This window comes from Astatotilapia calliptera, unplaced genomic scaffold (genome assembly GCF_900246225.1).
Source record: "Astatotilapia calliptera unplaced genomic scaffold, fAstCal1.2 U_scaffold_56, whole genome shotgun sequence".
NCBI lineage: Eukaryota > Metazoa > Chordata > Actinopteri > Cichliformes > Cichlidae > Astatotilapia > Astatotilapia calliptera.
In genome coordinates, this window is record NW_020535796.1 from 35,103 (window position 1) to 59,287 (window position 24,185).

At 37.7% G+C, this 24,185-nt stretch overlaps 1 protein-coding gene across 1 annotated transcript; it reads right to left on the reverse strand.

Annotated features, from left to right (window-relative positions):
- Positions 1–8,086: 8,086 nt before the first annotated feature.
- LOC113018293 (butyrophilin subfamily 3 member A2-like) lies at positions 8,087–16,205 on the reverse strand. The gene is made up of 7 exons (XM_026161346.1): positions 16,125–16,205; positions 11,415–11,505; positions 10,878–11,219; positions 10,246–10,524; positions 10,043–10,162; positions 8,389–8,921; positions 8,087–8,280 (listed from the first exon to the last, which is right to left on the reverse strand). The coding sequence occupies exons 2-7, from the start codon at positions 11,494–11,496 to the stop codon at positions 8,266–8,268; spliced, it is 1,371 nt and encodes a 456-aa protein (XP_026017131.1). The 5' UTR covers positions 11,497–11,505; positions 16,125–16,205; the 3' UTR covers positions 8,087–8,265.
- Positions 16,206–24,185: the final 7,980 nt, after the last annotated feature.

Consider the following 24,185-nt stretch of genomic DNA (forward strand, 5'->3'; position numbering starts at 1 on the left):
AATATTAAAAGAAAAAATAACAAACTATAATAATGAATTATACATGTTTTGTTTTCTTGCAGCCCTTCACAAAACTGCTCGAACTACTCACAGAACTCTTGCCATTGTCATAAGGACTATTTTCACAGTAATCATGGACTTCTTTACTGTGGGAATATATGAGTTACAAAGAACTGACTCAAACTCACTTCACCAGAAAATTAAAATCATTTCTGGGGTTTCATATCTTACCAAATAGAAAAAATCTAACAAGAAACTTTTGCTTTGCTTATTTATTTCTCTAATCTTCTCTAAGATAAAAGGTTATGGTTTCATAATTTCAGGTATTAGTTCAGGTAATTTTTTTCCTGATCTTAGAGGAGCCCATGTAACAGCTATTACTGTACATAATAAATAGCAAGAAGTTTCAGAGTGTCTGTTCAGTTACCACTTGAAGAAATGATCAAACAGTCACAAGTGAAATCAAACAAGCTACATCTGCTACAACTGTTTGTGTCACGGTCTGCCAGAGTGTGTGTGGAGGACCCAGGTGCGGACACAGGCAAGAAGATGGAATTAACTCGAACCAAAAGCTTTATTTGGTGTTTATACACATGAAACATAAATCAAGGCAAGAAACAAACTTGAGTAACAACTAGATTGTGAAGACTAAGTAAAGAAAACTTTGAATAAACTACGACACTGTAACCAGACTATGATGACCATTATCACTATGAATTAACTATGTGATAACTATGATAACTATGACCATGGGACGAAGAACGAATGGAGACACACAGACTAAATACAATGGAGGCGATGAGGGAACGGGAAACACATGGGGACACAGCTGATACAAATTAGCGTGAGGACACCACAGGGGAAAGTGAACCTAAAAGAATGAACACAGAACACAAGACCTCTTCAAAGTAAAACAGGAACCATAAGACACAGACATGACATGAACTTGACAACAAGAAAACAAATGTCAGACATGAAACCTGACAAGTAACTACATGAACCAACAAGGGAGACTAAATCTCAGGGGGTGATGACACAAAAGGGATCTGATAGCAGAGAACTAAAAACTGAACAACCTAGGGGCTTAAGACAACCAGATGATAGTAACATAACTTCCATACTAATATAGGGAATCAATGATACGTAATAAATTCAAAAGTTTGGGGGTGGAAGGAGAAAGACAGGACAAAAGGCTGTGGAAGTGAGCCAGAGATTAGATTGATAACAAATAATAATTAATGGTGACTGGAAAAAAGATAAGTGAAGAAGAGACACTCAGTGTGTCATAGGAAGCCCCTAGCATCCTAGACATAAGTAACATAAGGTTCATGGTAATCTGATCCAGCCCTAAATATATACTTAGGGCTGATCATTCTTGCATTTGTTTTTGTTTTATTATAATTAATTGCAATTCTCAGACAAAGTAAAAAAAAAGAAAGTCACTGGTTATGTTACACCATAAATCAGTTCTAGCATTTTTCTGTCTGCAGTTATGAATTCTTCTGTGAAAATATTATTTTTGCTTTAGATTTCAAAACTGAAAATAATCTAATAATTAAATTCTGCAGAATAACCACATCAAATCATCTCCAAAATACTTCAGGTATTTATGCACTCACAAACATAAAATTTATAAAATTATTTTAAATAATAGCAAATATAGGATATTTCAGCAATTGTAATTCCAGCATTGCAAGCGTATTTAGAAGTGTTGGAGGAAGAAACTGCTGACCTAATTATGCTGTATATCAGCTGGACGATGTGCTTGTATTATTAGAGTTTAATGTATGCATGAGTGTAAAATAAATAATGACATGGTAAGTGTGTAATGTAAGTGTGGAGAAAAAAAAATGATCTGAGCAAAAAGTAAACACCGTTATATTGTTGATGGACAGTATATAACAATAATCAAAACACTTAAACTAATCTAAAAAAAACATTTTCTGAGCTAATGCTGAGATTGTTCTTATCTTATCCCCATGCTCTGAGTTAATGATAATCACCAAACAGGAAAGCAGAGCAGCTGGGCATTGAGTGGAAGTATGATGTAACTCAAAATCCTTCTGAATTAACCATCTAACAGGCAAAACTGAGCAGATATTTTAGCAGATATAAATTCCAAAATCAATTCACACTTTGGACTTTTACCCTTTTTAGTGTCCCTGCTAGAATTTTCACCTCTTAGATCCAATTTTCTGAACTGCTCATCTCACAGAAGACAAAAGGGAAGAACCCAGAGTCTCTTTTACTCTGGGTAAAAGAGACTCATTTTTATACCTGTTCACCCTTTTCTCCCCCCTTTCCTACTGGGCATCACATCTTCACATTTTGGAAATCCAATCAAGTTGTTGACATTTTATGATCCGCTGTCCACCACACATCTGTCACTCTCTGTCTGTCTGACTTACATGATTTAACACAAAGTTTGTACTTTTTAAACCTTTGAAATCAACTCATTGCATTTTCTTTGTTATTCTTAACATGAAGAATTTGAGGAACATTTTAACTTGAACATTTGTTGCAGCATAATCCCTCTTTGTTTTAAATACAAAGGGATATTTTCTTTAACCTTTTTAAAATCTGTTAATTAACCTTTTTTAATTTTTATTTATTTATTTATTTATTTTAATAACTTATTTTACTGAATCATACATTTTGTAGTCAGACATTTTCTAATATAATTGGCCCCAGGCTGTCACTTTCACCCCCATCCTGCACCACACACACACACACACACACCAAGGTCAGACTCTTGGTGAGGCCTGTTATTAGAAACACAAAACTGCCACGGTTGAAGCTGCTCATGAGCACTCACACATTTCACCACAAAACTCAGACATTAAAACAGTTATTTCTATTACTCAAACTATGTTTGTCATTAGTATATTAATTACATTTGTATTTTATTTATCTTGATTAAGAATAAAATGCTTAATTATTAGGAAATAGATGAAAGCTCTGTTTTAGAACTTTGATCACTTTTACTCACATAAGTCTGACTATTAAGACCTTCAATATCTCTTAGCTGTGATGATGAGGCGGCCAGGGGGGGACTTCAATCTCATTCTACCCCAGGTCTCACGACAATTGTTACGTTTTTAGTCCAGGCGAGTAAATAAACGCAACAAGAAGTTTGCCCACTCACTCCCCACCCAAGCAAGAACACCAACAACGATACCTTTTAAAGTGTTAAGCAGCCATTTATTTTCGTCGGCAGTGACCAATGCCAAAAACAACAAACAAAACTCCCTAGTGGTCCCTACGCTTCCCTACACCAAATGAAAAAGAAGCCAAACAAAAGACAAGTCACTTACCTAGCTTTCTAATGACAAAACAGGAGAAAACTTGTTTAACAAAAATGGCTTCTCACGCCTACTAGGCTGCGGCAGTGAAGGATATACATCAGGTGAACAAAGCGTGATCGCGACTTGACAACCTACTTACAACTACTTACAAAAATGGACATAACAACACCAGATATACACGTGAAAACTCTACACTGCACTCAGAAAAATTATGGTTCTTAAATGGTTCTTCAGATGTCTTCATGGTTCTTTAAAGAACCATCATACGTCTATTACAAATGGTTCTTTAAAGAACAAAAGGTTCTTCATCCTTAGCTATCTAAGTTTGATGGTGTAAATGGCATAAATATTTATTCACTATAATGAGGCTGTGAATTATACTGTGTGTTTTCTTTGTGTGCATGTGTGTGCGAAGGGAGAGGGCGGGTTACCTGGCAATTACCCTTTAAGAGAAGATGGTAGGAAACTGAATATTCAAATAAAAGTCAGAAATATTTCCTTAAAAATATACTGGTGGCAGGGGTGGGGGCCAAAGCCTAAAGACACTAACCCCCCCCCCCCACACACACACACACACAGACACACACCCCTAACCCCACAAACACATTATGAATATGGTCAGTTAACAAGCAGTAGACACAATACACACATTCAAATACTGTACTTTAGTTTTAAATTTTAATAAAGCATTACTATTTTCTACTCCAAGGCATTACTTTTGAGATTATTATATATTTTTGAAAATATAGCATAATGATAATACTAGTTATTGTAAACTTTACAAACCACCCAGCAGTATGTAAAGTCAAATTATAAAATACAAGTAAATAACAATTGCAGAACAGAATGTCAGTGTAATGAACACACACTTCGTTTTGACAAAGCACACTGCTTAGGTAAATGATCTGAGTAGTTGTTCATCACTGAGCAATTTGTTAATATGTGTTTCGAGCCAAATAAATGACAGGGAGAGAGAGAGTGACGTCAGAACACGTCATACTATAATCTCCCGGGAGCGGACGGAGGGGGTCAGTCGTTGGGATGCGCATGCGCAGACAGAGTGCGCGAGCGGCGGGCCTTGACCTTCGGGAAAAAAAACTCACGGACGGTGACAGCGAAACGGATAACAGTCTTCAGTACCTGCTGGACTTTGAAGCTGTGGATTCTGGGACTGTTAGAAGAGGTAAAACATTTTCATTAAAACCTTATTACTGTTTTGTTTTTGTTACTCGTCATTGTAGCTTGCTGTTGATGTTGTGCTAACAGTAGCGATTAGCTAGATACGTTAGCCGTTGACGTCAGCGCAATTTAGTATCCAACGGTTTTCCTAACAAAACCACTGTTATAATTAAGTGAAGCTGCTCCCAGCTAATTTGAACCTTTGGCTTCTAAAATATGTGGTTCAATTGAGTGCTGCGTACATAACCTAATGTCAGCTAGACCGAAATTAAAATTAATATGTTGTTAAAGTCACTAAAATGGCGCCTGAAGCCTGTTGTGACGTGAGCTCTGTGTCTGCTCTAGAATCTCTGAAATTCTGTAGATCTGAGCCGTACATTAAATACTCACATGAACCTGTACTTTGAATTCTGTATGAGCTGTATAAAATACAGCTATGCATAAGAGTTTTGAATGAATAATTAGATTAGATAACTCTTTATTGTCTAATCGAATTATATAGAAATGAATAGAAATGTGACATGAAAAGGTGTGTCTTTGACTGTTCCTGTATAACTTATTTTCGGACTAGTTGACAAGTTATGCTCCGGTCATTTGATGTTTCCAAGATAGATGTTCTTTTGTAATATAGTTAATTTTTTTGTATATTTCATTTACCCACCATCATACATCATACATGCAAGCTAAGAAGAGGTAGTTATACTAACAAGAGGTATTAACGGGCAGGGATGGCTCAGTAGGTAGAGTGGTGGCCCCATGATCGGAAGGTCGGGGGTTCAACTCCACTGAACGGCTACCCTGAGGTACCCCTGAGCAAGGTACCGTCCCTACACACTGCTCCCCGGGCGCTGCATTGATGGCTGCCCACTGCTTCACTGGGTGAATGGGTTAAATGCAGAGGAACTATTTCCCTATGGGGACTAACACATACACATTATACACATTATACATTATTATAACGCTGGGCCAAAGTTCAGCACATGGTTAAAGTTTGTAATCCAGCCAGGGTGTAAATATCACTCAGCTGAAGCAGGCAGCATCAACACATAAATCTACTCTACCTGGCTTAAATCACAAGAGCACCTCTAACCAAAAAGCTGTAGATTTTTCTTGTTTGCACAAATTAATCCAGATTCACATTAATTGTGTTCACAGCTCCAACAAAATGAGGAAGAGAAGGGGGAGAAACACAATTAGGTTGAATTACAATTGGATGGAAGGCGAGGACAAGGAGAAGGAAGCTTTGGATGAGGAGGAAGAGAAGCAGCAGGAGCATCTTTAGGGCTCCCTATGATGTCATTGAGGTTTGTTTCATTAATATGGTCCTCTCACAAAGAAAGATGACTTGTTTTAGTTCACCTACTTCCTGTATTAAATAGTGATGTGCAAAATGTTGTGAAAAACCACAGAGCAGGTACGTATAGTGCATCTGCAGGTAAATGAACATCAAATCTCTGAGACAGACTGAAATCTGTATATTTATCACCCTTATGATAAAACCCATGTCAGCCATTGGTTTATGGACTTTGTATTTTGAAGCCTCAACATTTGCTTTATTGCTGTTGCTATGTTGGGACCATATTAGGATGAGGGATCAGAATCTGGAGTCATGCACACTATTGTTTCATTTAGTGTGTATCCATAAGATTCGTACAGCAGATCCAAGTTGTGCCTTCAAAACAGGAAAGTCGTCTGCATAGAGGAGAACTGTAATAGCAGGCTTTTACAAAGTGAGGCTTTGTGCACTCGTTTTACTTCTGTCACCCTGTTTTGATGCAGATTTCACTTGAAATCAGGCAAGAACTGGACTTATTTTTTATAATGTGTTCTTGTGAATTGATTGTGTATCGCATATGTTTGATTGATTTGACTTTCTGCAAGACAACAGTCGTCCACTGGCCAAAAAAGTTTTTCCAAATACCTCCACGTGATCAAGCCTGGATTTAGAAAAGAATAGCAAAAAAAAATCTGCACCTCCTGCTTCAGATGCAATTTGTGTTTCTGTGTTCAGAGGCAGCGGCGAGAGGGGAGACCTCGGCTCATCCAGCTGGAGAGCCTGACCAGGAGGAGTCGAACATTAACTCAGCTCTTCCAGGGCACCCTGCAGACTCGGCTGCTGGCAACAGCAAGGGATGACGTGAACACCAAACTGGAGTCCATCACAGGTCAACTGCAGGTATGCGAGTCAGACCTTCTGAGGAGGGTTTCACTTCTCTCTCTTCTTTATAATTGACTCTTTTCTCTCTCTTTCAGCTCCTTGTCTCAGAGTGGGAGGGATTTGAAGCACAAAGGGAGGAGCTTGTCGTTTGGTTGGCTGATATGGATGTCCGCCTGAGTGACTGGAAACACCAGGGAACACCAGTGAAAAACTGAAACAACTGCAGGTGTGGGCTTGTTTTGATATGACATATATTTGATATGAAACATACGTCAGAGACATTGTCCTAAACTGGACTAACAAAGGACCATGAGTACAACATGAAACGTACATTACATAGCGTAAGGCTGAAGTTCATTGATCATTTTAATCATAAACTTGTTGTTGAAATGTTTTTACTGAACATGCAAACATCTGCTGATGAAAATGTGTTGATTTATTGGTCTGTTATGAAGCCATTGCTATTTCTATTGTGTTTTATCACTTTCTGATGTTTTATTAATTAAACAATACATGTATTATTTGTTGTGTTATCTGTAGCTATAGTATTTATATATATTTATTTATAGTATAGCAAATATATTTAATTATTACTGTTTAAAACACTAATATGTGACATGTATTAGTAGTGATGTTGTGTTGAGTGTTAAAATGCCTTTTTGTCTTTTGGTAACTACAAAATGGCAATAAACCATTAATATATGTCTATGCTGTGCTCGTATTTATTTTACCCTACTCAAATTCAATTTATGGTGCATTTTATTTTGAAAGATTTGAAATGGTTTTTTAAAGAACCACTGAAAAAAGGTTCTTTAAAATGGTTCTTTTAAAGAACCATTTGAAGGACCTTTTTAAAAATGGTTCTTTAAAGAACCATTTTTTAAAAGGTTCTTTGAAAAACCATTAAAGGTGCCCCAAAGAACCATTTCTTGATGGTTCTTTGGGGAACCTTTAATGGTTCTTCAATGAACCACTGAAAGAAATGGTTCTTCAAAGAACCATTGTTTGAAAGGTTCTTTGTGGCACCAAAAAAGGTTCTTCTATGGCATCAGTCTAAAGAACCACTTTTGGTTCCAGTTGGCACCTTTATTTTTCTGTGTGTGCACTACAATAAAACAACACACAGGTTCTTGGTCGAGTGGTGGAGGTTCGGAGAGAGGGGGCCAGGTGGCTGTCATCGGATAGTTAAAAACCAGAGGTTATTAGTCAATTATCCAATCCGAGGATAGGCCGAGACTCCACCCAGATCCCCAGCAGGCACGCCCAGGTGTCAACCTCTTAAGAGAGAAAAGGAGAAAACAAAAACCCACAGCCATCCTCTGGTGGGAGGAGTTACACAAAACAAACACAACACTGATCATAACACAATACAGACATATTTTCTTCTTCCTCTCACAGTGTAATTCTTACTTACACACAGACAAAAGATTTAAAGGATCACAAAAATGTTGATACATTTTATCATAACAAAATCTCCTATGATAAAATACAGTAAAACTGCATTTCTTGTTTAAACGTATATAGTATAAATTTAAAGCAAACAAATAAAGAAACATTAGGCATCACATTGCAAAATGACAGCAAGAGAAAAAAAACAGAAAAATCCATGTTTTATTTGTCGTGTTACTCTGTCCTGCGCTGAGGAAGAAAAGCAAAAAAACGTTTTAGGTTCACAACTGAAGGCACAACACGACAGTTTGTACGTGTGATTTTAGCAAGAAATATCTTAAAGAAAAACTTACACACCTGTTCATTGTTTCTCGCTTGTTTCTCTGACAGTTTCTTCTTAATCTCTTCTATGTCTTCCTGTTTCTTTCTCAAGTGTTTAATAATTTGTTCCTTGTCTATTTCTAGTTTTCCCTTTCTTTCTGTCATTTGGATTATAATGTTCTCGGTTTCCTCCATTAGCTTTTCTGTCATCTTTAACAGTTCTTCATGTACTTCTGTTCTCTTTTCCAGGTCAGTTTTTTTATCTTCACGCTTATTCATTTTTTTCTCTTTGTCAAAAGTTGGGGCTTTGTCTTTCTCCAACTTTTTCTTGACCTCTTTCATCTCTGCCTTGTCCTCCTGCAGTAGTGTGTTGAGTTTTGTTCTCTGGTTCTTCAGAGATGTCTTCTGCTCCATCAGTTTTTCAATGGTTTGTCTGACATGTTTTAAATCTTCCTCCTTGTTCTGCAACTCACCATCAAGTCTTTTCTTTTCCTCACGTTCTCTCTGTAATATTTCCTCCATCTCTGTTTGATGTGGTTTATTTTCATCCTCATCTTGTTTGCTGATTTCTGTGTGAGTAAAATTGCAGGAATTTACTATACCAGTAATCAAATATAAATGGAAATAAACATTAAACATTTGAAGCATTACTATAGAGACTGATACTATGGTTACCACCCAACAAGAATGTAGAGTCTAGAACAAAGTCTTCTTTTGAGATGGACTGACTTTCAGATGTATTTCAAAATTCAGTGAAAATAGATGTTCAGAAATCACAAATGAAGGATATTTAAAATAACATTAGATGTACTGAAAATGCTACATGTGAGTCAGAGAGGTTTGGCCAATTTTATTCAAAATCACATCTATTCATGCATATCTAATTTTCACGTTTAATTTTCTTTCACTGCTTTGTTTATATGAGTAAACGAGTGAGAACATGACATTTTGGTTGCAATTCCTACAACAAGGATAAAGCACAAAAAGTTTTCATTTATATTGTTGCTATAACTATAATTTTACAGTGGGTGATTTCCTCAAATATTTTTACCTTTGCCCCCAAAATGTCTCAGTCATACTAGAGGAAAACAATAGGAAGGCAACTTCCTCGTGTGGAATTTCTACACATTCAGCAGGTGGTTGTGGCAACCAGGTGTTCTTCTAGAGGTTGATGGTGGTCTATACTCCACTTCTGATCACAAGGCAATTGCACAGGTTGCTAATGGGATGCAAACTGCCAACAAATAATCACAGCGTGACTTGAAGGAAGTCTAGTTACTCTCCGACAGACGGGCAACCACTTGCCAATAATTGACACTTAGTTTATAAATGCAGACAGAGAGTCAAGATATTGCAATCTCAGTCAGTCTGCACTGATGGGACCAACTCTGCATGTCTTAACACATCTCTTTACAACACAGGACACAGGGTTATATTCCTTTATAAAAGTAAAGTTGCTGAGAGCCTCCAATTTTGCTAGTAAATCGCTGTAATTTCTGCAGTTTCTAACCACTGTTTTCCCTCGAGCGCCTTTAACATAACTGTTTATGTCTTTGTGTCATTTTTATTTGAATCACGTTTGTACTTCTTAGCCCTTAATTTTAAAGGCAGTTACATTAAAACCAGACATTAAAAAGGCCTGATGATAATTTAAGGTTGGGGTAAAAAGTACCATGAAGTTTGAACTTACTGATTTTCTTTTGTTCACATTTCCATATTAGGAATATTACTGTCCCGACGCTTATTAAACAGACAGCCAAGTTGATGGTAATGTGAACAGCAGTATTAGACTGGACCATAAAGAGATCACCTGTGAATACAAGGAGACAAAATGTTCTAGATTCTACTTTCTGTAACTGAAAATTAATGTGAGTCATAAAAAAGCATTTCTACCTGAAACATGGATTTGTGTCTCTTTGATTTGACTGATATTCTTCTGTTGAACTTTGCAGGTGAAGCTGTAGCTCTGTCCTTTCTCCACAGTCACTTTACTGCTGACAGTATAGAGGCCATCAGAACTTCTGACAATCTTTGTAGGTTCAACAGAAATGGGTTTTCCCTCACTGTACACCCACAACATCTGAGGCTCTGGATACCAGCCATTAGATTTACACTCTAACACCATTTCATTTTTGACATTAGTGAGTTCTATGACTGGTGAGGAAACTGAACCTACAAAGAAAAGAATGAAAGACAAAATATTGAAATGTAGTTGCCAAAATATATATCTAAAAAAGATTCTTAAAATAGTTACAGTTCGCCCAAATGTCTCTCTTATTGACCTTAACTCAAATTGTCCTTTTAAGCTTATAGAGACGCACAATGCTATGTGACATCAACTGTTCAATCTAACTGGTCAAAATTCTAATAATCTTACTTATTTATTCCATTTTCTCTTTTCGAAGTTCCTGTATATAGACTGAAATTAACTTGTACCTATCCACTCAATATCTATGTTGCTTAAAGTCTTTCTTCACATCTAAATTGCAAAGTGAAGAAATTAATCTAAATTTAATGAAACTTACCCACAGCAAGCATCACCACAGTTTCTGCATTAAATTTAGGTACAAGGCATTTGTATGTTCCTGCATCAGAGAGTTGTACTGTGGAGAGTTTCAATGAAACGTCTCCACACTGCAGTTTGTTGACAGAGAGTGATGTTCTTCCTGTGTACAAAGGATTCTGCTCAGTCAGAAGCTCCACACCCTCTCGCCTCACATAGACAGATCTAGGTTTGAGGTCAGTTCTGGACCAATCCACAGTCAGGTCAACAGCATCCACAGCAGGTTCCAGGTGGCATGGCAACATGATGTCATCACCAATCATGGCCACTACTGGCTGAGTTGGACCAATCATCTGATGCTGACCTAACAAATTTAGGGACACATACAGTTCAGCAGTTTAGTAATTGTGAAGATCAGTCTGAGCAAGATATGTAATTGATTTATTTAACTACATCAACATAAACTGGTGCTGTTACAGTGTGTGTTTCCATCATCTGTGAAAGACTACAGGTAAGAACTTTAAATTGTGTATTTTATAAATGTTTGTGTGCAACTTACCACCACAAGTTTGTGTTAGAAAAAGGAGGACGGCAACAACATGATGCAAAACCAAGAGATGTTTATTCTTCATAGGACTCATTCTAGATGTCTGCAACAAAAAAAAAGGGGGGGGGGGGGCATAGTAAACACACACTTTTTATATTAAGCCATTCTCCGATAGAAAAAAATGAAACCGTGAAAGACTGATTTGTAGAGTGTCACGGTAATATCACATTTGAAAAAAGTATTTAATTATGTTAAAATTTATTTTTAATCATTTAGAAATGTGCTCCTTTCCAGGAGTAACAGCAACAAGAGAGATCAAGAACATTGCAGGAAATCTGGACATTTTCTTCTTAGCTCTTGATGAGAGCAAACATGTCATCTGGACACAGCCCAGTTACTCATCTTTACGAAGTCATTATACTACAAGCAAAATAACAAAAGCACTTTTTACTAAATCAAAGGTCTCCCTTTTTTTTCTCCTTTGTGCAATATTTTAGCAGATGTGCAATTTTCATAGCCCTTCCACCCTTATTTATTTATTATTTATTATATTTGAGTGTACATTAGGGATGGGTACCGGTGTCCGGTGCCATCTGACATAAACGGTAATAACCAGACCGAAAAGCGGCGCACATTTCGGTACTTTATGTCGGTGCTTTTTTTTCCTGAGCTGTGATACACTTTAGATTCTAGCCAATCGTTTTACATTTCCGAGGATAGTAGGCGGGGCCAGGTACGTACGTTCTTTTAGAGCAGAGCTACAGATTAAAAATGCCCAAGGCGAAGCGGTCAAAAGTCTGGCTGTACTTCACAGCAAAATATGCAAACTCAGCAGCAACAAGTGCTTTAAGCTGATACTGTGATACTGTCAAAGGAGGTAACCTCGAATCCGATGAAACACCTGGCGACGCATAGCGTTTGTTTTTTTAAAAGCCGAGAAATGCACCGTATTTGATAGCTTGCTGCGAGACCTCACACCGAGCGCATCTACTGCGGGTGGGTTGCCTGTTATCAGACCCGGAGTTAGCAACATCCCCCAAAAACACGAAGAGTAGAGTCCTGGCCCCTAGCCCTGCCAGTGTAGCAGAAATGATGACGGATGATGATGCAGCAGCAGCCGTTCTTCTCTGCGTGAGTAGCTTAATGTTGTTTGTGTGTAATTTACATTGAGTAGGCTAACCATGTTATTACATTAATGCATGTAAGGTGAACTAGCAAACATCATCATAGCTACATGCGGCTGTCTTCTTGTTTGATGACAGATACTCCCTTCACCCTGGCCAAAAAGGCTAAAATGACCAAAGAAAAAGAGGGAAACAGCTAAACATGAGAGGTTTTTGGACAAAATTGGTTTTTTTCCATTGTTTAAGCACTGCTTCCAGCTAAGAGTGATACCATATATGCCCCATAGCTGCAGAAAAGGCTAACATTGTTATCTTTTTACAAAAAAAAAGCTGAAAATGACATGTTTTTTGGACCAATTTTGTGTGCAATATTTTAGCAGATGTGCAATTTTCATAGCCCGTCCACCCATCCATTCGTCCATTATCCTTTTCAGGGTCGCGGGGGGCGCTGGAGCCCATCGCAGCTGTCATAGGGCGAGAGGCGGGGTACACCCTGGACAGGTCGCCAGTCTGTCGCAGGGCCAACACACAGGGACAGACAACCATTCGCACTCACATTCATTCACACCTAGTGACAATTTGGATTATCCAATCAACCTATCCCCACAAGCTGCATGTCTTTGGACGGTGGGAGGAAGCCGGAGTACCCGGAGAGAACCCACGCAAACGCCGGGAGAACATGCAAACTCCACACAGAAAGACCCCGGCCTGATGGTGGAATTGAACTCAGGACCTTCTTGCTGTGCGGCAACAGTGCTAACCACCGTGCCACCGTGCTGCCCGTCCACCCTTATTTATTTATTATTTATTATATTTGAGTGTACATAGTGTTTATGTATTTCTTTCTTCTTCTTTTGTATATTGTCTTTTATTTTCACACCTTGTGGTCTTGTTACATAATTGAATGGTGCAAGTAACTATACAATGACAATAAAAGTTCTACATCTAAGTCTGTGAAATTTAGCACAAAAGTAAGTTTTTATTGATAAACAATGATAAAACATTGGTGATTTTTTTCTGTCCCATTTTCATTGTCTGATTCCAACATCTACTCTTACCAGTAACTGCTTATAAAGAGATCAAAATAATAGAGCGATGAAAGTAGAGAGACAAGAGACACAAGTAACATTGAGTTCAGTATATCCTCCTCAACCAAAAAGCTGTGTCTGTGCATAGGTCATGGTTTCTTTTGTCCTGTTTGCAATTAATAGACTTACTGTCTATAAAATGCTGATAGAAGATAGGGATTTTGTTTCAAATTGTAAACTCTTGAAGTAGCAACTAATAACAGCATGTAATTAAAAGTACACATTTTAAATATTTATGAATGTACAAGTATCCAGAAATAATAATTATGTTACTTTCGCTCCTTGATGCTTACAGCACTCTTTGTGCCTCTGTTAACTGTTAATGCTAATGGAATCAATGTGATTTTATGTATTATGAGCACCTACTAGAAAACTTAGGCTAAGTACAGTTTAGCTTTCTATGGTAAAAGTCTACATACCTGTCGAACTGCTCAAAACAGTCACCACAGCTCAAAGAAAGTAAGTTGTAATAAAACTATGTGCACTCTCAACCCAACCCTCTGTTAAACAATAACGCGTGTTTACTTTATAGTTACTGATATCAAAGGTCAGTTCTTTTCATAAAGTGAGGACGGGTTGGAATTTTGTTAAACTTTCAATTTGATTCATTTGTCCATTTAAGTCAAAGCTGTCTTTTAACATGATGAATGTGCTTCAACATCCTACATGCTGTGAATTCCTTGTTTAGGAGTTGTGAACAAGGACATTATGTCCGTGAAAGGTGTCAAATATAACTCACTGTGTATAGTGCATACAGCTTTCTTGGTGTGTGTATTTAAGAGCAGCACTTCAGTAATTGGATGACCCATTTCATCAAATGAAATGATAAGGGTGTAAAAAATTATTACATGGTATATTTGCATTGGGTCTTTAAAATGTTTCTCTCTTCTGAGTGAAAGAGCTTCAGCTTTCTCACGGCATAACTGGCCATTTTAAATATTGGTGTGTGGTTTTTAAAGAGAAACACTGGAATATCGCTTTCTACACGTGCTGTCTGGTTACCTTTTAATGTGCTTGAATTTGCCTCATTCAGAGGACAAGCCAGGTACATATACACACTAACATCAGTTTTTCCTTTTGAATAAGAGGCCATGTTTTGGCTTAAGCACCTCTTCAAACATACATCAAACATATCTGCTAAGATGATCTTTTTCACCCCATTAAATGATCAGTGCATATTTACAGATTTACATACATGCTCTCTCACACACTCCCAACCCCCACCAACACACACACACACTATTGGGAAAATATATTTTCTAGCGCTTATTTGCCGTGTATTTTGTTTTATGCATTTAATAACAGGTCAGTATATTAAAGGCCGTCTTTGAGTTATAAACTGTGTCATAGGTCATTAGATTGTTTAGCAAGACTGAAAATTGTGCAGAACAGGATGTACTCAGGATGTGTCATAGACTATTATAGGCCTCATATTAAGAACAGGAAACAGCAAGGAGAGAGGCAGTTAAGATAGATTTTTAAGTAATTGTAGAAGATCAACAAAAAAGGAATCATATCTAGCTGTCTCTAACTGTAACTGATGGATGATAAATATACTCTGCTTACACATAAAGAGGCATGAACTCTGACATATAAAACTGTGTATCAAAGTGCTTCCTCTTTGAGATCCACCGGACCACGCTTTGGGCGGTGTCATGTGGATGTCCCACATATATGTACTAAAATAAATTATTGTTGTTAACTGGACCTGTTCTGAGTATTGGTTGTTTGTTCTCAGCACATCAACAAAGAATCGAGAAAACACACACACACACACACACACACAAAGAGATCCATTTATCTCTTTCTCCCAAACACGGACATACATCACATATTCAAAGCCTGGATGTTTCAGATTCAAATGTATACATATTTCATGTGTTCTGTTGTGTTTATTTTTTTTTGGTGATGTTTTCCGTGTTGGTGCAGTTTGCATAATAAATGTGCTCATTGATGAATCAGATGTTGATCTAAAAATAGTTTCACACACACATCCATATAAATCACTCTTGGGACGCCAGAATATAAGTGGCAAAAAGACAAGAATTTCATGCATTAGCCTACAATGGAAAACAGTAAAAATGTAAAATATCACTACTTTTCTTTAAAAAATGCTGACATGAAATGAATGGGGCATTTTTGTGTTGAGAGAAACTATACAAAATAATAATAATGCATTCAAACCAAATTTGTTTCTGTTATTTGATATGTCCAAGAATCTAATCACCCCCATTGTCTGCTGTACAGACTCCATTGATTCTTTTAAAAAGCAGCTGAAGACATTTTCATATAAAAACTTTTTCAACTAATTTGTTGTTTTTATGTTGCACGAATCAGCAGCAGTCTCCCACATAGCAAAATTGACATGGCACAGATCTGGCCCACACAATGTGCTTACACATGGCCCACATAGCACAAAGAATGACAGCCCTTTGGTGGCCCAGATTTCTACTTGTTCTCTGACTCAAAATCAAAAGAAACCAAACAAACAAATAAACATAAAGACTTACCACAGATAAAGACCCTAGACTCAGACACAGTGATCCAAACTAATCCAAAGTGTCGCTGTTAAAGTGAAATGAGTCACTGGAGCCGAGCAGGAAACAAAAACTGAGACAAGTATCAACCAGTTACTGCAAAACAGACATTCTGGTTGGACCAGTTTCTAACGTTCATTGCTGCACATTCCTTTATGTTTATCAGATAAACACTGGGCATTACTAACACAGGGATGGCTTACCTTGATTGCATACGGCATCAGATCAGTTCAGATCATGTGTAAACCCAAGAGGAGCTCAAAATGGTTTTGTCATGGTGCTGGGTCATTGACCCAGTGTTTTGTGTTTGGCATTGTGTTTATTATTATTAGCTGATCTGATGTTTAATTTCTTCATGGTTATCTTTATTAGTATGTAGGTTTCATTGTCAGGGTTTCCAGTTCTAGGTTTATTTCCTGTGTCGTTACCCTGGTGCTTTGTTTGTCTCTCTGAGTTTGTGTTTGTGAATTTCCTGTTTTACTTTGAAGGTCTGTGTCTGCGAGCGGGTCTATCCCATGCTTTGCTGTGAGACTGAGCTGGGCAGACATCTCCGAAATCATCGACACACTTTTGTAAAGAGGCTGTATCTTGACAAACCGACCAGATATCTGAAGATTAAACCCCTACATTCTCGGCTAAAAAACATTAAAACTATATTTGGTGACACACAAACAGGGTTTTTCAAAGTACAGTTCAGTTAGTTTCCACATGCTGGTTGTTTGTGTGCAGAAATGCCTTCTAAAAATGATGGCCACCAGGCCAAAGCAATGGTTTTGACTCGATCAGTGTTAACCCCGCCCCCTGAGTTTGACTGGTGAGGTTGACAGATAAAATTATTTCATGGTGAGACCTGAAAGAGTCAAGTGTGCCAAAATCAATTAATTAAATACACATTAATTAATTATGTAAATGTGGCAATAATTAATTAAACGTGTCAAAAATATTAATTTAATTAATTATTTTCCATTTTAATTAATTATTTCCTATTATTTTTTTTGCCATATTTAATTAATTATTTAATGGTGTATTTAATTAATTCATTATGTCAGTCCTGGCGTTCCATATGCTACAGCTGTATGTATGAACATGTGTTTCTGTGCTCACAGTCCACCTCTCAGGAACCTGCAGTTCATTTTTAGTCGACTTTAAACAGACCTCACAAAAGGCTGATGTGGCAGGTTCAGTAGTCCGATTTAAGTATGATACCTTTGGACAGGGATTAATCTGGTACGTCGCTTCGCTGCACTCTTATGTATTTTCCCCACACCTGAATAAAACATACTGATATTTACAAATAACAGATTCAGCTGATGCAGCCTGACTCAATCCTGATTCTGTGATCTGGCTGCGATTAAACACTTTACTGGAAACTTTATTAACTAGTAACTTCATCAGTCATGACAGAAGCTAATATTTCTGTCCTAACATCGTTTAACCAGTAACAGCTTTCCTCCAATATAAGCTAACATTTACACCGTAACTTTAAGCTAGCACCATAAAGACGGTAAAACACGTAATAATATCTACAAATGCATCTTACAGCTGTTATATTAGCACTCGGTGTATTACTAACATAACCACATTAACATTATTGACACTCGCTGACTTTTAATAGTCATTCTATAAATGCTGTCCATTTAAATGGTCTTACCTGTAAACACTGCTGTATTCACCAGATTCCAGCCAGAGTGGATTCTGGAGTCTTCCCTTGCTCCTGTTAGTGATCCTCCATCTGGATGGATGAGAACAACCTTCTGAACAAACTAGGAGGTAGAGAAGGTCCCTCCTGGCCCATATCTATGGAAATGATTTCTGATAATAACACCCAATGTATTGACTGGTAGTATCCGAAGTGGGTGCATGGTAATATAAACCCAACAGATTTAAAACAATATCATGTCAGTTTCTTTTCTTTTCTTTTTTAAAAATATCTTTTAGACATAATGCTCATATAAGAGGCTGTTCTAAAATAGACACAATTTGCAGTGTGGTGGCCAATCCCATTATCTAGAGTAGAAATGTAAGCACATAATTATACAGCATAGTTATCAAAGAAATCATGTTAGCAAGTGCTTAAGATTTATGTAGGTCTTAGCATATGAAAAACCATCAATACTGTAGTATTAGTGATGCCATTAGATCTTGATGAAAACTTTTACAAGTTGTTACAAGTATGTTAAATATACATTACCTGAATACAACAGGATGCAAAGAAAAACCCAGCAAAAGATACATGTCCTCATTTTTGGCTTATGTAAAAACCAAAAAAACAAAAAATGTAATTGATGTAGTATTACAGAGATCAGCAAAGTCTACTTAAATAAGAATAAAAGAAAAAGACACAGTGGTGTGTTTAGGAGATCTTTCCTTTTTCTAAGGGATTATTTAGCTTGGATTTTTGAAGCATTCAGGAAATGTGTAAGCAGTCATTTTACTGTACAACGTATCTGCTATAAATTGCACTGTATACTTAATATCAATTATCTGTATTAATGCCGTTTTTGTAAAAACAGTCACTGTGTACCACCATCAGAAACTAATACAAATATAGAAAGAGATAAATAAATACAAATAAATAAATAAATTGTAAGATATTATGAATTGTTAGGTATTACTGTCATTGCAAATTATCATTAACAGGAATTTTATCAAATCATACGTACATACCATGGAGTGTGGCAGAATGTCAGCTCACCTCAGAGGAAAGTAAGTTGCCTGGTCAAAGTCCATTTATAAAATCTTGCTATTGTGGAGGTATGTAAAGATGACAGGAGAGGTCTCAATATGTCTCACTCCAACTTCTTTATTAACAGCTTCACAACAACTCCACATACAAAAAGTGCCAAACCTCCACCCCAACACTTCCCTGGGTGTGAGTGGAGCCACCTAGTGGTCCGCCACACTATCTCTTTTAATTGCAATCACCCTAGAGTAATTATTTAATACGGATACATACCTAACCTATGACTTTTGCCTCAAAGTCAAATTGAAGAACTGCTGTAAGCTAATTAAAATACACAAAATGAAAAAGCACACAACCCCCCCCAAACACACACACACACACAGAAAAAGAAAAAAAAAATGTAGGAAATTGGAAGGCTGTCTGTTGTTCAGTCCCATCAACATGCTGATAATATTAAATCTGAGACTGCTATAAATCAGATATGTTGCAGCAACAACATACCTGCCTTTAATTTTAACTGTGTTTATTAGAATTGACCTTTAGACGTAGTAACAGGAGGTAAATCAACACACCAGAGAGAGAATCTTTTAAGAAAATGTGGTAGATGTGGTCTTTGACAGATTATCACGAGTATCATAAACTAAATGATTATAAAATTTATAAATGGGAGCAAAGAAGGAAAAGTAAATATAAAAGAAAAAATGAAAAGAAAACTTGGCAGTGAAGGGGGTGGCACAACATTTTTTTTGAGTCACATACTTTTTCCACATAGGTTTTGATAGATTTTTTTCTGTTAATAGATGAAATCATTATTTAAAACGGCAATTTATATTTACTCATGTTATCTTCGTCTATTGTGATTGATCTGAAACGTGTGACAAATCTGCAAAACAACAACAAAAAAAATCAGGGAGACAGCATTGTAAAAATATAAAAACTAGAATATAGAATAGAAAAATACGTAGAATATTAAGATGGGAGGATGAAGACGCACAGGAGCCGACAGCACTGGCGGCTTCCTTCACAGTAGAAAAGGGCCTGCGTGCCCAACCGTCGTCCCCTGATCGATGATGATAATGATGATGATGAAGCTTTTATTTGACGCTTGCAGTTGACTGCAGCGAAATTGGACCCCTTTCAATCATACACACACATTACAAAAACATCACACCGGGGAGACAGGTCAGAACAGGTAGCATTAAAGAAAAACAGTGAAATGTACAACACAGTAGGCAAGAGGAGGAGAAAAAAAGAGAACTCCACTCAGACTGAGCTCCTTATAGGGGATCAGTATGAGAACAGAAAACAAAAACTCCTTAGTACAAAAAGCACATAAATGTTCACACTGTAACAACATGAAAACCCATTACAAGCACCAGGGGTAGCTAAATAGGGTTAGAGTAAGCCAATGTAGACAGCAGCATCGGCTCCTGCGGAATCTCTGGCGGAATCCAGGCGACCCGGCTTCTGCATCAGGTTGGGGCAAGCGTCGGAATGCGGATGTATCTGATGGTAGATCTTTATTTGCAAGTCATTTACTGCAGTGCTGCTCTGATAATGGCTTAAATCTCTCCAGTAAAGTCTTTTTGCCTGATAATATACACACATATTAGAGAAGCATGGCACACAACATCATGGTTAGATCATTGTATCTGCACAGCTCAGGACTCATTAGAGTTTATGAGCATTAATTAGCATTTTGCTCTTACTGATCATGTTCCTGTATCTCTTTATCTGTAAATTTGGGCAAATTGCCTTAGATTAATAATATATTTGAGGGGAAAATTGGTCTAACCTGATTGAGGAGGACCTTCTGGTATATTCTGATAGGATTGAGCTACCGAAAGATGCATTTACATGTTAATTGTAAAAATCCCCAACATGCGGCTGAGTTGTGTTCCTTATATGAGAATATTGTGGAGTCCCTACTCATGTCGAGCAGCTCACTGTCTAAGACTAAAATGTATAAAGCAAAATGAGACTGGAAGTTACAGTGGGATGCAAAAGTTTGGGCAACCTTGTAATAGTCATTATTTTCCTGTATAAATCACTGGTTGTTACAATAAAAAAATGTCAGTTAAATATATCATATAGGAGACACACACAGTGATATTAGACAAGTGAAATGAAGTTTATTGGATTTACAGAAAGTGTGCAATAATTGTTCAAACAAAATCAGGCAGGTGCATAAATTTGGGCACCACAAAAAAAAAAAAAAGGAAATGAAATCAATATTTAGTAGATCCGCCTTTTGCAGGAATTACAGCCTCTAAACGCTTCCTGTAGGTTCCAATGAGAGTCTGGATTGTGGTTGAAGGTATTTTGGACCATTCCTCTTTACAAAACAGCTCTAGTTCATTCAGGTTTGATGGCTTCTGAGCATGGACAGCTCTCTTTAACTCACACCACAGGTTTTCAATAATATTCAGGTCTGGGGACTGAGATGGCCATTCCAGAACGTTGTACTTGTTCTTCTGCATGAATGCCTTAGTGGATTATGAGCAGTGTTTCGGTTCGTTCTCTTGTTGTAAGAGAGCCCCGGTGCAGCTTTAGCTTTGTCACTGATTCCTGGACATTGGTCTCCAGAATCTGCTGATACTGAGTGGAATCCATGTGTCCCTCAACTCTGACAAGATTCCCAGTCCCTGCACTGGCCACACAGCCCCACAGCATGATGGAGCCACCACTATATTTTACTGTAGATAGCAGTTTTTCCTTGGAATGCTGTGTTCTTTTTCCTCGATGCACTACGCCCCTTGTTATGCCCAAATAACTCAGTTTTAGTTTCATCAGTCCACAGCACCTTATTCCAGAATGAAGCTGGTTTGTCCAAATGTGCTTTAGCAAACCTCAAGCGGCTCTGTTTGTGCTGTGGGTGGAGAAAGGCTTCCTCTGCATCACTCTCGCATACAGCATCTGCTCGTGTAAAGTGCGCCGAATGGTTGAACGATGCACAGTGACTCCATCTGCTGCAAGATGATGTTGCAGGTCTTTGGGTTGATTATGACTGTTCTCACCATCCTTCGCCTCTGCTTATCTAAGATTTTCCTTGACTTGTCACTTCCGGCCTTAACTAGAACTGTGCCTGTGGTCTTCCATTTCGTCACTATGTTCCTCACAGTGGAAACTGACAGCTGACATACAAATAAGTGTTTAATGATAGTCTGACATACTTTTAAAGCATAAAAATAAGTTTTTAAAATCACATTCTTTGATGATCACATTACACGTATCACATTTTCAAAGCATGATATAGATTCTCACTATGTTAGCATATGAACTAAAGTAGGGGGATGATTTCTCTAACATTAGACACACAGTACAACGATACTCTTGTGTCAGGATGGCTATTAGTATATTTTAAAAGACATAAACACACCTTGGACCTGTAAAACGCCTTCTATGAAGTTCTCACGCTTTCCTAACAAATATCAAGCGCCTGATGGCTTAATTTTGCTGACTAGTTGGGGCACATATGTTTATGTGTCTGAGGCCTTTTGCACTTCTGAAAAAAAGGTGGGCGCAACGACGATACTGGCTACTTGAGACAAAAAAAGAAGGGCGCAATAACAAATAACGTATGCGTCTGGGGACATTGTTAGAAGCAGAAAATTAACTAAAACAAAACCAAAAACTCAACTGAAAACTACAAAACCAAACAGGCTGACTGACAGAACACACAGCATGATAAGACACTAGAACAACATGAAACATGCAACATGAACAGATGAAAACACAGGGCTTAAATACACAGAGTGAGCAATCAGTGAATGAGAAACAGAAGGGAAACACAGCTGGGGCAATTCAGGGTTAACGAGACGAGGGACGCAAAACCAGATCCATTAACATAGGACACGGACTTTCAAAGTAAAACAGGAAACACAGATTGGGCTTACAGACAGACTCACAAGCAGACACTGTAACAGAGGGAACAGAGACATGGGACCAGGGCAGACGCAGACACCGACTGGACACAGAACAGAGGGAGTATGGAAACCCAAACTTAAGAACTACAAAATCATAAACCAAGAAGAACCGGGGAAAATAGAAATGCAAAACAGAAACCAAAACCTTCACATTAATAAACCAAGATGAGAACACAAATAATGGTACAAAAATGAAAACACTGGGTCAACGACCTAGGTACCCTAACAGGATGAGTGACGAAATGTTTCTGCCACTGAAAACGCTACGTACAGATGAACAGAATCAACCTTTTGGGATGTGTAACAGGTTGTGCAATTGGCAATACCATAGTCAACCATTTGATATACGCAGATAATTTAGTAATCTTTTCCCCATAAAGTGCTGTCCTTCAACAATTATTGAGGGCCTGCTCTCAATATGAGCAGGAGTTTGATATCCAATGCCAAGAAGAGTAATATTTTGATTGCCAGAATTGAGTAACTCCTGAATTTTATCTGGCAGGCTCTGTTCTTAAAGTGCAAACTGCTGTTAAATATTTAGGTCACTACATATATGATGATTTGTCTAATGATATGGACATCTATAGACAATGCCGGTTAATATATACCCAAGCTAATATGTTGAGTCAAAATTTTGGTATGTGCACTGTTCAAAGTGCAATCAGACAGGGGCCACCAGGTATAAGGACGCAGATGCAGACAGCACACAGAGACACAGGCTGCCTGTGAAAGCAGTGCTTTATTTGTGGAAAACAATAATCACTAAACACTGTAAACCTAAACCATGCACAGGCGATAGTTAAGTATGTAAAGCAAGAGTAACACTATTAACTAAGCAATGCTATGAGCATTTACAGTTCTATGAATGCTATAACCACAAAGTCATTTACTATGAGGTGTGAGAGTCCAGAACAGAGCTAGTACAGAACCCGATACTGGGTGACTGCAGGTACAGGAACCCAGAAGTGGCTGGAAACAGGGAGGCTAAGCAGGGGACTGGAGCCAGGAGGCTCAGTGTCTCTGCAGCGAGAAAAAAGCTGTTAGGCGAGAATTCCAGGCGGGAAATCCAGGTGATAAACAGCAATACGTGCACAGTCTTACTTTCTCATAAGGTGGGGTGAAGCGTGGAGAGGGGCACGGGGTGAATAGTGAAGTTCAGAGCTGAGATCGCATATAGAAAAGAACAGAGTAGCCCTTCATTGTCATTGTACATGGACAACAAAATTGTGGGTGCTCCACACCAACTGTGTGTGAATAAAATATAAATAGTAGACATCAGGAATAGATAGTAAACAGAAAAAAATATACACAATCAAGAGTGATATATACAAAAGAGAAATGTATACAAAAATAATAAAGGCACACATTAGACAACAAGATAGTTTCAAAGTGCTCGGAAGTAGTGCACATAGTCTTAGTCTGTGT